Source organism: Lepisosteus platostomus, chromosome 1, assembly GCF_059453375.1.
Source record: "Lepisosteus platostomus isolate fLepPlt1 chromosome 1, fLepPlt1.hap1, whole genome shotgun sequence".
Classification (NCBI taxonomy): Eukaryota; Metazoa; Chordata; class Actinopteri; order Semionotiformes; family Lepisosteidae; genus Lepisosteus; species Lepisosteus platostomus.
In genome coordinates, this window is record NC_142611.1 from 75508829 (window position 1) to 75524346 (window position 15518).

Sequence of the window (15518 nt, forward strand, 5' to 3'; positions counted from 1 at the left end):
TATTTTAAAGAGTATAATACACCTCTATTTCCTAGGTCAACCAATATATAAAAAAACAATCACCAATAATTTATCTTTCAGTCTGCATTTAGATACTTCTGCTGAGCAGAAATTCTTTCTCTGTCATGCAGAGAGAATGTATTTTTATCAATATGATCAAAAACACACAGTTTTCATTTTCATCTTTGCACATTTTAGTGGATTATACATATTCAACATGGGACAGTCAACATGTAAAATGCTTTCAAGCCATTAGCAGAATATTAATTTGTAATAATGAGGAGATGGTATTCTAAAAGCAGAAGGCAGCAGACAGATAGCATTTCATTTTATTAAAAAAGAGCATGCATTAGCTCAGTGCTTCATTAAAACCCCAGTTTTAAGCCCAGCCCCTTTTCAATATGCCAATGTCTAAGAGAGAGAGTGAGAGAGCAAGGGAGAGAGAGATAGAGAGAGAGACCATAGCTGCCCTGCCTGAATCGTGAGTGGCTTACGACACTCAGTGAACAGAAGGTGCTTCTGCATGCTTTGCCAGTACAGTACTCTGCTGTAAGGGAAAGAAAACCTTTTCTTTCAAGAAGCCGTCGCTGCCTTCTAAGCCTTAGCTTCCAGATAAAGTGAAACAGCATACAGGAAAAAAATAGTAAATTATAAAGAGGCTTAAACTGAAAATAAAATAATAAATAAAAACGCAAAGAAGGAAAAACAGAAGCCCTAGCTTCTTCTTTTTTTCAGGCGGTCACTGAATGAATAATGAGCTGTCTCAGAGGATTAAAGGCCATCGTGGTCACTGGTCACTTCAAGTGATGGACAGTAATTTGTGTTGACAGATCGGAGGAGTCATTAGCAAAAAGAGTTTTGAGGGCTTTTTTCTTCCCCTCTCTGATCATCGCAGCATTTACTGCAGAGAAGCAGCAGAGGAAGGATAAAGCTCATGCATACAGCGGGGGAAACTTGCAGTTTCTACAAGTCAGCTGAAAGCTACTTGGAATCCTCTTTCTGGCTCTTTCACATGAAGAGAACTAAGACATTGTAAGCTTGCCAGATTTTTGTGTCAACTGAGAAAGGGGACTGAATTTGTACCACAGTGGGGTCTTTTTTAGATTCGCACATAATTAGACTCAACACAAAGAGAGCAGCTGAATAGAGGTTGTCAGTCTCTGGAAAAGGGTGAGTAAGAATCCTTTCATATGAAATTGGTTCATGAAGAAAGCTTTTTTTTCTCCTCTCCTCTTACTCCCTGATATCTAACATGAACAAAGTCACTTGTCTTTTATTTTTATTAATTCTCTTATTTTCATCTTAGCAGGACTATTTCTTGCTATAAAAAGCTCAGAAAAAAATTCTAAATGGGAGTTTATAAATATGATGTAGAATTTGAAAGATTCAATGGACTTTTTCTCTGCTATATTTAGGAATATTCATGCTAATGGATTTCCTTCTTATTGGTCTCTACCTAAAGTGGCTGCTAAGAAAGCCCCCAGGATTGATACTGTGCACACTGGGCATCTTTTTAAAAATGTTTCCAGTTGTGGAGAGCATATGTCCGAAGCTCTGTCGCTGTGACGGCAGGCTATTGTACTGTGAGTCTCTGAATCTGACAGAAATGCCTCACAACCTCTCGGGTATCATGGGCTTGTCTCTGCGGTACAACAGCCTTTCAGAGCTGCGTGACGGACAATTTGCGGGGTTAATGCAGCTCACATGGCTCTATCTGGATCACAATCGCATCTACTCTGTGGAAGAGAATGCTTTCCAGAGACTGCGCAGGGTTAAAGAACTCATTCTCAGTTCCAACAAGATAGAGACCCTCCCAAACACCACTTTCAGACCCATGCCCAACCTGAGAAATTTGGATTTATCTTACAATAACCTACAGGCATTGGAGCCAGATCTTTTCCATGGCCTTAGGAAGCTTTCCACCTTACACTTACGGTCAAATGCACTCAAGTATGTACCAGTGAGGATTTTCCAGGACTGTCGTAGCATGCAGTTTCTAGATTTGGGCTACAACCAACTGCAGAGCCTGGCTCGTAACTCTTTTGCAGGATTGTTAAAGCTCACCGAGCTGCATTTAGAGCACAATGAACTTGTGAAAGTCAACCTCGCCCACTTCCCCCGGCTCATCTCACTGCGCACCCTCTACATGCGCAGGAATAAAGCCACCATCGTGGTCAGTACTCTAGAGTGGACTTGGAATTTTCTAGAAAAAATCGACTTTTCGGGAAATGAGATTGAATACATTGAACCTCATGTTTTCGAAAGCGTGCCTAACCTGAAATCACTGCAGCTGGATTCCAACAGGCTAACCTACATTGATCAAAGAATTCTGGATTCCTGGACATCCCTGACTAGCATCACCCTCTCTGGCAATGAATGGGAGTGCAGTAGAAATGTCTGTGCTCTGGCCTCATGGCTTAGCAACTTCCAGGGGCAGCATGATAGTACCTTACTGTGTGCCAGCCCTGAAATTGCACAGGGTGAGGATGTTCTAGATGCAATCTATGCTTTCCAGCTCTGTGAAGATCCTGTAGATGCAACAATCGACACTGACATAAACACAGCCACAAAGGATTGGGCAAAAGGTTACAGTAAAGAGGGACCCACTGTAAGCCCGTATGATCTGCAGGACTCAGGAGGTGAAGTGGTGACCAACTCGTTTACTGTGACAGTGGCGAATGAAGATCATGAAAACACTATGCAGATCCACAAGGTGGTTACCGGGACAATGGCACTCATATTTTCCTTTCTCATTGTGGTGTTAATGCTGTATGTTTCTTGGAAGTGCTTTCCTGCCAGCCTGAGACAAATGAGGCAATGTTTCACCACCCAACGCCGCAAACAGAAACAAAAACAAACCATGCAGCAAATGGCTACCATGTCTGCCCAAGAGTACTATGTTGATTACAAACCCAACCACATCGAAGGAGCCCTGGTCATCATCAATGAGTATGGATCTTGCAACTGTCAACAACAGCCATCAAGAGAGTGCGAAGTGTGACATTAGTGCTGGGATTAAAACAAACACACTTTGCACTGCACTGCAGAGGACCGACGGAGACTGTGATTATGGATTTACTGTTGTTACAGCAGCTTCTGATGGACCTGTTGACTTGAAGTGAGAGGGGCTGTGCAGTGGTTCTTTCACAAAGATAGGAAATTTGAGCTTTAATGTGTCTTTCAATTTCAGGATACTTGAACATCAACGGACAGCTGAACACAGTTTTTATTATGGTAAACCTTCTGTGTAAAATCTGTTAAGCAGAAATGCAAGAGTGAACAAAGATGCAAGTTATCCTATTTCTTTTGTAAACTAAAATGTTTAAATAAAATCAAAATGTTATTTACAGTACACACGTCTTCAGACATTTTTAAAAACAAAATATAAGAACAACAATCACTATATCAGAAAATTATTTTCATTTTATGGCAATTTGCTTTGGAAGGCTGAAGTGTTTTGCCCTTCATTTTAAATTTAAGCATTACAGTGCTATATACTGTATTCATTGTGCACAGATCTTTAATGTTTTTCATTTGGAGATCAGAGACCACATAACCTAATTACATTTACTGTCATCTTTAAACAGTATAGAGTATATCCTCAGCACAATAAACTGAGTATATACAGTACATTATGAGCAGATTCCTTACTTTTAGTTACAAAGCTGATTTTCTACCATTTAAAACCAAATTAAGCTCACGTCGTGTGCTATGATCTAACCGGTATCTGAACAACAGCAAGGACTGTCTTATCAAGATTTAAAATCAATGACATTTTGGAAATATTAACAAGAAATATTTATAGGTAAAATCAAGTAACATCAAGACATCATAATTTATTTTGATCACACTTTTGATGTATAAGTATTTTATATACACTATTAAAATCTATTATGACGACTCTGCTCTTTTTGCAAAAGCACATCTGCAGAGCTTTAGAGACCTGTGTGGTTGTTTTAACTGTCTTCAGCATTTGGGATGAATGCTGGTGTCATATAGCATCTAGAAGTAAAACAAAGCACAGGCTGCTCTCTAGTGTTCTTACATCGGCAACAAAACAGAAGACCAACCAAATTTCAACCAGCGCATGCATGCTCTATTCCTGAACTGAACTCAGGGGTGCAGTGCTGCAGAAGCACAGAGCATAGAGCATTCCGCACAGAAAGCTGGTCACTTCAGTAAACAGAGCAATTACTCTTAAACCATTCCAGTGTCTGCATTTGCCATCACTCAATCTTTTTCAGAATGCGTTATTATCAAGAGGTATTTACTCAGGAAGGAGCCGAAAAAGTTTGCAGGGAGACATATCTGGACATAGTTAAATACTAAATGTCCAACAGAAAATATGAAAAGCCAGAAGGTTTTCGATTCATCGTGAATCAACAAAGAAACAGCCCTAAATAACACTACTATTTTGCAGTTTTTCTTTTGCCAGTTTGTTATTTATTCTGGAATAAATCCTATGGTAACAGAAAAAAAGCACATAAGCTCCAACTTGTTCCTTCACACTCATTTCAATTATTTCTGCACTTTATTCTGCATCTTTAAATGTCACCTTTTGTCATTTTGTAACAACACTGCATTACATTTCTCCACTGTAATATAAAATGAGAAAATATAAGAACACATGATGGAGGAATTTAGGAAACAATCTGTATGACTTTTCTATTTAGTGCTGACATTTTCATCCATTTAATTTTTATCTAACAATTTACACTGTGGAACTTGCACGATAAACACGTACACAAGGGGGTAAAGAGATTTATTTAACTGGATCCTAAATGGCAAAACAGATTTCAATGTAGATTATTGTTTTAAAATATAAGGTATTCGTGTGAATCTCTGACAGAATGTTGTTTTATTTTAATATAAATAATCTATTTTAATTTATTATTTTTCTGTTCTGTCATGAAGCTTAGACGCAGAATTGCAGTATTCCCTTTCTTTTGTTCACAAACACAAAAAATAAAAGGCTAAACTTTGTAAAATTCGCATAAATTGTACAGCAAAACATTTTGTGAATGAAAGCATTTAGCACAGATTCCATGACACCAAGACTATAGTACCTGATGTTTTTGTTTCAATGCGGGTGAAAATGCGTTGATTTTACTGTCACGTGACCCCTTGTAATCCACACACCATTTATTTCTGAATCTATTTTTAGTGTTTCTTAAATACATGTATAAATATTGTATTACCCACAGTGTTGAATCACATTTGTATTTTTAACATTAATTTTTCATTTAAAATCCACAGCACTGGAAGTGAAAAATTGAACTGTTTGCTCTCTGCAAAGGTTAAATAAAATTCAATTTTCTGTACCTGAACTTAAAATATCCAGAAGTTACTGCAAAGGAGTCAAAATTCTCACAGTAAATTTCATTACCTTTAAAGAATGCTTCTACATGATTTCATTTTCCATCAATTATAAGGATCAACATTATTATCTCACCACAGGTGATACGGGTATGATGATATGTAATTTCTGCATTCAGTAGATACAGTAAATTAAAGTTTTCTTCAACATTCTTGAATACATACTACATTTTGGAAACTTATTGACTAAATGTTTTCTGTTCTATAGAAATTTTGATATCTTTAACATCATTTAAATAATTAGCAAGCTGTCACATAAATAAATAAAAAGAACAACTTTATATATAGTATAGCTCTAATCAATAATTTCTCTGACAGTCAAATTATATGAACAAAATATAATAAACAACAGTATCAAAACAGAGTAAAACAGCATTTTACTCATTTGATATATGTTTTGATGGTTAGCCTTTCTGTAAAATAAATCATTGTAAATGTTGTTTACTGAGTCATGCAAAATAGAATGTTTACCCTTCCTCTTTATATATGTATGACTTTGTTTCTAATGTGAAGATATGACTCTGTACTTGTCAAATCAACGACACAATCCTTCTGCCAAAGAGTAAAGGAATGGACCTTTTCGAAACGTCATAGAAACAGATTTCACCAGCAGGGGGACGGCTTTGCCTGAATCAGCACTATATTACGTGATAAAACACTGTTTTTTTTTCCCAATAAGACCTCAGCAACCATATTTGACCATCTGAAGGATGTGAACCCAATTTCTGCAAAATCCTACATTTCTGAAGGCCAAAGATCAACAGTGATCTTTCCCAACAAATGCCCCTTAGACACGTTTCAGGATTGGTTGATACACCATTCCTTTTTTACACCCACAGGTGTCAGTATTACTACAATCAGTAGTGCATCACATACTACAGTACTACACTACTGGTCTATTCCAAAGATGTGCCATTGCATTTTTCTCCTGAAAAATAAGGAAAACTGTTCTTCTTCACCTATTCTGTAAGAAAGTTGATTAAAATAAAAATAAACATATACATAGTCATATACACCTTCTTATGCAATTATTCAACAGAACAATTTTCTTTCTTCTGTCATACTATTTATTATAACCAATTTCTTCATTGTTTCAGTATTTATACTGAGCACAATGAAACACAAATGTCTAAGAATTATATTCTATTGATACTGTAGCTCTAAAATGTTACTTGCAGACATTTGATTGTTTAAAATATCTAAATTCCTCAAGTATTTTTGTGAGTATTGCAAGTAACACTGCTATTATTACCACTGAATATTGTTTGAAGGGTAGTATTTTTAATTATTACAGTCAGTATTGTTATTATTATGATTAAATAAGAAATATATACACTTTTCACATACACCTTGAAGTATTACAATTCTCTATGCATTATATTTATCAAAGCAGAATTAACCTGGATATATTTTACCTTCATAATGATACATACGACCTGACTTCCATCTATCCAATTCTTAGCTGATTTATCAAATTCAGTTTCAGGGGTAAGCTGGAGCCTATCCCAGCAAGCAATGGGTTTAAGGCAGGCTACACCCTGGATGGGATGGTAGTCCATCACAGGGCAGACAGACACAAACATACACTCACTCACACCAAGAACAATTTTCCAATTGCCAATTGACCCACCTGTAAGTGTTTGGACTGTGGGAGGAAACCAGAGCACCTTGAGGAATCCCATGTGAACACAGAGAAAACATACAAACTCCACACAGATAGCACCTCAGACCTGTAATTGAACCCAGGTCCCCAGTGCTATGAGGCAGTAACCCTAACAACTGTGCCAACCCAGGACCTGACATATACATTTTGTTTTCTTCCAGAAAACTGCTCAAGCTAATGCAATTGAGCTATCAGAAAACAATAGACCGTACTTTAACTAAAACCATTATTTTACATTGAGGAGGTACATCAGGCATCATATTTAAACAAGTAGAAGTAAAATGTTTTTCAACAAATGTTACACCAAACTATTTAACTCATACAAAAAGCAGGCTATGCAGATGCCAACATGCAATAGTTAATTGTCTGCAACTGAACTAGTGCACAAGAATTTGGACTGGCAAAATACATAAAGGAAAACTGGACATAATATGTACTTAGAATACCTACTGCAAATATGAAAATTGTTAAGTCACATCATACAGTAGGACAAAACAGGTGTAGCTCCTAACCACATAAGAAGTTGATAAATTGTCTGTATCGAGCATTAAAAGCACATTCGATATTTTAAAAATCACGAACAGTGGGGAAATTAAAGAAACAAATTAACAAAGAGAGACAGGTTGGACAATATTTTAAAATAAAATATAAGAAATGCATTCGATATACATGAAGGTTCTGAATAGAACAAATTTCATTCAGTGAGTGCAATGACTGTACAGAAAGTATTGATGATTACAGCAAAAAACAAAACCTTTGGGGAAGAGCGAAATTAGAATGCTAATCAGAGTCTGGGGAAATGCAAACTAAACAAGGCAGTTTAATTCCAATAGATCACAAATGAGAGACTCTACCAGTTATTAATAGGCTCCAAAGAAAGTTTTGCAAAGATGCAAAAGAAGAAAATCAATATGAAATAAAACATTAAGGAATACACATTTGCACTTCTCAGGGCTTGCCTGATAAAGAAGTGGTACATTATTCTTTTGAGCATTCTCTAAGACTGAGATAACTTACAAGCACTTTCTGAGGCAGGGCTTTAATTACTCCAAACATATAAATGTAGGCAGCCTGTCAGATTTCGTCTACAATGCATTTGTTATTCAGTGTATTCCTTGAAAAAAAGGCTCAGGCAGTATGTTGAGATTAACGATACAATTGAGTGGCCACATTAAATGCAAACACATGCATAAAGTCACATTATTTAGGTTCACCCCAAGATATGTACCATTAAATCATTTTTTGAGCTGTTACCACAGGAAGACATTCATACAGGAATCACTTACAGAGTATTTAGTCTCAACTGTTAAATGGTAACTGAATATTATAGTACAGATAGGCAAGCTTAGCCTCTAATGTATACTATGATCACTGAGCAACAAATTACTAAATGCCATAAGTTTTGCATATAAGACATTTTAAGTGCAATTTCCCTGGGTTCTTTTAAAAACATTTGTATTCTGATTCTGCATTGTAAATGATCTTATAACTATTTAGATACATAGTTACTCCAGCTGCTCCTGTAAACATTGGCTCTCTTGTACTGATCTTCTGACATCACCCACCTCGATTGCAGCGCTACCATTTAAGCCATTCATATTTTTGAATCAATTAGCCTCTAGCAACCAAGGTAGCAGAAATAGTCTCCATTAGTTTTAGCCTTTTATGCTCTTATGTTCTTGACTGAGCAGCACAGTAAACATGTAACTAAAGGAAACGTAATGCTTTTTCTTCCTTTTTATTTTTTTTCTGAATCAAAGGCATATACACACTTCAACTGGCACTCCATGAAAGTACAGACCATGAAAAAAGCAAAGCAACAAATCTGAACCAACAATTATCAATATTGTTATTGAAAGACAATGATAGCATCTTAGAAATAACAAATGATGTTGGAAATCATGTGAGTCGGTGTTACAATGCATATTTTAGTGTAGCGTCCAAGAATTAAAATACATATCGTGAAACATTAGTAGCAATATTTAAAATTTAATTTCTAGTTGAGCATTAGAGTTCTAAGTCTAATGTCATCTTTGTTCAAAAAATCACTTTAATTATTAAACTGAGCTCATTAAACCTTTATATGGGTCTTACAGCAAAGACATTAATTAACGAAACCTGCTAAACATTGTGCTAAATGGTCCCTAAAGGCCATGGTTGCCTGTCTGGGTTATAGAAAACATTCACACTGTGAGCATATACAACGCTTGTAACAGACACAGCAGAGGGTGCTCTGTAGCTTGGATGATTGCTACAGCAGCACGCAACAGCAAGCACATCACCTCTGTAGATCACTGCGACTGGAACAAACATCATTGTTGTTTCAAGTCTATGCTGAATTAAAGTTTTGTTTAACCCTCATAATTAAGAATTAAATGTAAGAGGTGAAACCATAGATGTTCCATCTAATGAGTTTAAATCTTTGAAGTAATTGTACTGGATTTCTGTTTAGAGCCTGAAATAAAGCTGCAAATAAAATATGGATAAAGGGAACCTTTGATTCCCAGGTTGGGCTAGAGTCCTAGTTTCCAGTCATAATCACAGTGAAAACAGCTCATTGAAAAACCGAGCATAGTGCCAGAGTATCATCTGCAAGGAAACTGATTACATTTATTCACTTACTAAAGATTTATGGATACTCTTGCGCCACAAGCAGAAAGATTTAGAACACGTTATGTTGCAAAATAACTTTTTGTACAACAAATACGGATTTGTGCACTACCCCCACACAATTACCTATAGAATTTGACATAGATTTATGCTAACAAAGTGATAGTATAGCTTTTAACTTGTAGTTGTTTGTCTGTTTTTGTTCCACACATGGAAATTTGGCAGGTTTTGAAATCTAACTGTCAAAACCGCATTCAAGTTGTTTTTATTGACATTCACCATGGTGTACCAAATTGCCCTACCCATGTCCTGTCTGGTCCCTTCGGCATTCAGACTATAGATCGCCAAAACAACAAAAGCAATAGATAGGTGGTTTTAGAGAGTTAAGATTCTCTTACCAAATATAATCTACAAACTGAATAGGTTGATTCCTGTAGAAGCACCATAAGGGTTTGATTTTGCAATAGCTGCCTATGTGCCAGTCTGTCTGAATTCAAGGGACACTTAAGCATCCACATGCCTGAGAATAAATCTTTCACATCTTAGAAAATAGGACACAGAAAAATTATTCTTAAAATACACGCCCAACAGTAGTGGTAAAGGCATCTGATAAATGCAGAATAAACATATTTGTTTGTCATTTTTCATTAGCTTAAATCCTAACATTTGTTTCAAAGAATTAAAGAAATACAATACTACATCAGGAGCTTATGCTTATTTATGGCATAAATAATAGCCTGTTTGTACCATCACAACCACCCCTCAAACTATTATTATTGGAGGTGTTATGTAACTTCCTGAATCTGCTTTATATTTAAGAAACATGGATTTCTGAAATAGGTACAAACTTCCCCCACAGAAATCCAAAAACATCAACTACTGTATGTTAAACTATCTTTTAGCCATTAATTTGAGGCATGGGGAGCTCTTGTTGGTTCTCTGATACTTTCCCCAAACTCTTCACTGTTCTAAATATGAAAGAGAACCAGTTGTTCACTTGAGCATAAAATCCATCAAATACTGTATAACTAGCGAGACACAGATTCACTTATTTGTTCTCGGATACGCAGAGACTTCCTGAATTTGGAATTGCCAACTGAACTGTACAATTTTGTTAATGTAGAAAGGCTTGCTTAGGGGAATGGTTCAAACATAATATGTCATCCAAATTGACTACGAAAGCAGCAGTATGAGAAATTAATGAAACAACACAATATTTATCTTGCACTGGAGAATTTGGTGGGTAGTTGCAGAGAATGCCTGTGAAGACTAAACAATACTTCATTCTTTTTAGCTCTATCTCATAATGAAGACAGTTAAGTTCTTCAGCGTCTTAAATTAAGTCTGTAAACCAAGGTTTACACAGGTTATGGCATTAAAAAGACTACTTTAAACATCACCATCATGTCATGTTTTTTTTTAAATTCAAACTCCAGTTTTATAACATTTTAAGTTTGTTAACCATATCGCTTTTTGGGGCAATTTATCAGTGCTAACATTAACGCAAGCAACAAGTTTGTCAAACACCTAGTAAGAGGTTAGAATATTATTCTCTTTTTCTCAGAGCCTTTGACATGTCTCTGAAACCATGCTTTAAAAACTAAATATGACAGAGAATTTAAGCACGTTTAAAGACTTGATTAAAGTCTCTAATTGTTCTACATATCAACGGTTTAGTCAGAGGAAACTTGCACATTCAGTTGTCTTAATTTGTTGCCACTGATATCCCTTGATATAGATGTGTAAATGTATCTCTGACTTTCAAATATTAAATAAGGGATGTGTCTCCATTATCATAATAATGATTTGGATATAATATATATATACTGATGGAAAAAAGAAACGCAACATTTTCTGGAATGAGAATATTATAGCTTATGTAGTTTCACAAAACTTTGTCCATTTGTTTTAAGCCCTCTGACCAGCAATGCCTGTGCAGTGAGGCACTGCAACTTGCCAATCATACAAAAGCTCGTTAGGTGCACTTTTACCCAACGAGGTCCAGGTGGAACAATGCCTGATCAGGTCATCTTTAAAAAGGCCTTAATTCAAAGCTTAGGTCACTGCAAAAAAAAGGCCACACACAGTCAGTTTTCTGTGCATTCCATAATGCCTCGAATGTCACCAAAGTAAGGGGGAGGGCCATTGGCATGCTGCAGGCAGGCATGTCATGTGCCAGTGTTGCCAGACAATATGGAGTAAATCGCTCCACTGTGTCCTGACTGCAGAGAAAGCTTCAGCAGACCGGCAGGACAGATGACCGTTCAAGAACCGGTTGCCCTCGAGTGACCACACCAGAGCAGGACCAACACATTAAACTGGTCCATCTGAGAGATTGTTTCAGATCGGTCACTCGTACTGCTGCTGAAACTGCCGGCAGACACAATGCCTGCATCAGTGACAGGACAGTGAGGCTCCATGCTGCTGGCCTAAGAACAAGGCGACTTGTCAGAGGTCCTCTGCTCACACCTCCTAGACGTCACACCCGACTGGCTTGGGCCAGACAGAGGCTGCGATGGACTCGTCAGCAGTGGCATCAGGTCCTCTTCACGCATGAGTTACTCTTCAGCCTGTTCCACGCAAACCGGAGGGCAGAGTGTGGAGGAGGAGGTGTTGCGTTTCTTTTTTTCATCAGTATAGTGTATATACAGTATGTCTCGAACCAGGCAGAATAGGCTTTTAGTCCACGTACATTACTGATACAGAAGGGATATGTCAAGAACAGATAAGAGTAACATTTTCAAAGAAAAGGTATACATGAGTAAATTATCTTTCTCTCTTTAGACCAGTTGTTCTCAGTTCTGGTTGAGGGGAATTTCCATTTTCTCTGGGTTTTCCTTGAGTGTCGAGTTCATAATCACAGTGTAAGTTACTTCATTTTTCTGTTTGAGACCCTTTTTTTTATTTTTCTTTCAGCTTGTACAAAGTTGAATACAATTGTTAATTGACATCAACCCTATTCTACTGTAATTATTGATTTCAAGTACTGTCAGAAATCAGAAATGTGACCACTTGGACTGCAGACACAAATAGAAAAGATAGCCACTCCCACCTGAGTCTGTTTACCATAAACATTAAGAGCTTTTTAGTCAGTAATAAGGGAGCAACATTTTAATTAGTAAGTTGAGAAGAGACCACAGAAAGCACTGTGTGGTGAAGCTGCTGAAGCTCTGAGGAGACCTCTAAAGAAAAATCTAAAGAAACTTAAACAAACAAGCAGATGTAATAACAGGCACCAAAATCAGCAGGCAACAACTGCTTTGGACTGTTATTTGCTATGCCAAGGAAGCATTTTGCAAAAACAGATCTCATAAGATCTCAAGGCTCAATGCTAATTTTCCAATAAGTGACAGACAACTTTTTTCCCATCATTATTAGGGTTTTAGAGCAGCACAGCTAACTTTGATGAGTGAAAAAAGGAAAACAATCCAGGATTATTGTAATTTATAGGAGTAAGCAATCACTACTATTTACAATATATACACTAATCTACAGAGCAAAGGAAAAAGGACACCTTTGACTTTGTACAAAATGGAATTACTACTGAATTTAGATTGTTTTACTCTTTAATGCTGTAAAACAGTGACAGTTTCAGCAAATATTATTCATTCTGTTAATAATATCATATCTATTTAAAATAGATTAAAAAGCATTTATTTTAGCTTTTTGTTATGCAAAACTGTTAACATTCAATACCATTCAATACAATTAGAAAAGTCATTGTGGCCTGGATAACATTACAGTGATTTCATGATATGAATGTACAGGTTCAGTACTGCTTTAATCTGCCTTTTAAAAAATCCAGAAGATACTGTACAAATCAATGCATGAAAACAAAGTGTAGGTATGCATCTAGCATTCAAGACCAACAAGATATAAATAATACAGTGCATGTATCAAGGACATGAAAAATAAGGTCAGGATCACATATACACCGTGCATATTGAACAGTACTTACACCCACAGTACAGGCTGAAGCTGCTTCTACGAAAAACAGGCATGTTATTGAACATGAATGACTTTTCAATGATTTAGCAAGTTCTAAATGTTATGAAAAAATCAGTGACTGACAGCTTCTAGTAAATAAAGGAGTATATCAAACATATACAGTAGATGTGGGTTTTTTGAAGTATTCAAAGGGTATTTTTTGACTGATATTTAAAATGTACATGTTCTAATTTACATTGCCCTCTCTGCTCTAGTTAGATTATGAATGTCTTATTAGTAGCCATTGTGTATACCTATATAGTATTCAAAATTAAAGAAGGAACAGTGTTTTTTTTGAAGAGGTATGAATAACAGCAAGGTAAAAAGTGTAGCTTATAGCAGTCTTCATAAAACAATATCACCTGAATTTAGATGGTCAGAAATGAGATTTTCCAGTACAATTCAAATGCATAAATGAAAAACACATCATGCATACAATGCATGCAATGTGTAACATGAATAATCACAGCAACTGACTATATGGTTTAGTCTACACATTTATACTCATAGATGTTTGTACAAGGTTAATATGTTGGTGACATATTTTGGTGTTTCCAGTATTCCAGTATTGTGCTGTATACAAAGTAATACACTCAGGTAACCACTGGAGCAGATTAACAGACAACAATACGCAGATGATTCCTCCATCTTGGTTAGACTGAAGTTAAAGTGACATAAAATGTATTTCTTCCCTTCATCTGTTTCCCCTTGAGCAGTCCTGCCTTTGTGGTTTCTGCTAAAAGACTTTCGATCCTAATATTTAACTGGGTGCTGATTGCTGAGTAACAGCCATGTATCAGCTGCAGTATATGTCACAATTCGTTTCACATTTCTGATGTAGAGAGGAGCCTATCGGGTTTCAAGCTTTCACAGCTGTCACATCTTTTGCCCAACGATTTTTGCACTTGTGTCTCCTGTGATTTTTGTTAATTGCATTCCACAAGCACTTTGTCAAAGGACAAAATATATACTGACTTTTCTAGTGCAAACAAGGTATTAGGACCATGTCCAGAAATGCACAATTATTCCAATGTCAACAAAATAGTATTGCCTTTGGTTAAGAATTGTACCACAAATCCTGATTATAATTTCTAATAAATGTGAGGAGTTCTGCATACTGCCTATTTCTTAATTTAAGAGACACACTAGGTAACTGTAATGTCTGTAGATAATAAATAGGAGAGTGAAAAAGCGCATATATTTTGTCATCAACTCCTTTAGCCTCATTTGAACAACACAGTGCTTACATTGGACTTTAACATCTACTGTGCTTTTATTGGATATACAATTGCCTTTTTTATTAAAAAGTGAAATTCCTCACTATGCAATGCACTGCTGAATAAAGGAATATCTATTGCACTTTTGGAGTGTAGAGCCCATCTACAATTGTTTGCTTTTAATGTTAAGTCTTGTCAGATCTAGAGATTCAAAGGGAATTTGATATTGACTTCCTCACTTCAGCTTAAGTTCACATAATTGGCAGGGTAGCTAGAGTAGTTCCATATTCCCACAGCCCTTTGCATAAAGAAGGGCTTCTTACTCTTGATTTTACATGCATTTCCATATAATTTCCACATGTGCCCACTTTTCTGTGTTTCATTTTTTATTCTGAAGATGTCCGCTAGGATGACTTTGTCAATGTCTTTAAGGATTTTAAATAGTTGAAACACATTCCCTCATAGTCTTCTCTGTTCAATACTAAAAAAGTTCAGTACTTTCGGCCTGTAAGTGTAGGACATTTCCTTAGTCACTGGAATGTATCTGGTGGCTGTTCTCTGAACTGATTCCAAATCCACTATGTCTTCTTTGTAACATGGTGATCACAATTGTACACACATATTCTAAATAAAGTTTTATTAGTGCATTGTAGATTTTTTTTACA

General features: G+C 36.3%; 2 protein-coding genes across 4 annotated transcripts in view; one reads left to right on the top strand and one right to left on the bottom strand.

Moving 5' to 3' along the window:
• The window catches only part of ctnna2 (catenin (cadherin-associated protein), alpha 2), a 562621-nt gene that overhangs the window by 168439 nt on the left and 378664 nt on the right, over positions 1–15518 (bottom strand). The window lies entirely within an intron of this gene.
• Positions 478–3352, top strand: lrrtm1 (leucine rich repeat transmembrane neuronal 1). The gene has a single exon (XM_088637590.1). It carries the CDS (start codon positions 1424–1426, stop codon positions 2999–3001), a length of 1578 nt encoding a protein of 525 aa, XP_088493716.1. The 5' UTR covers positions 478–1423; the 3' UTR covers positions 3002–3352.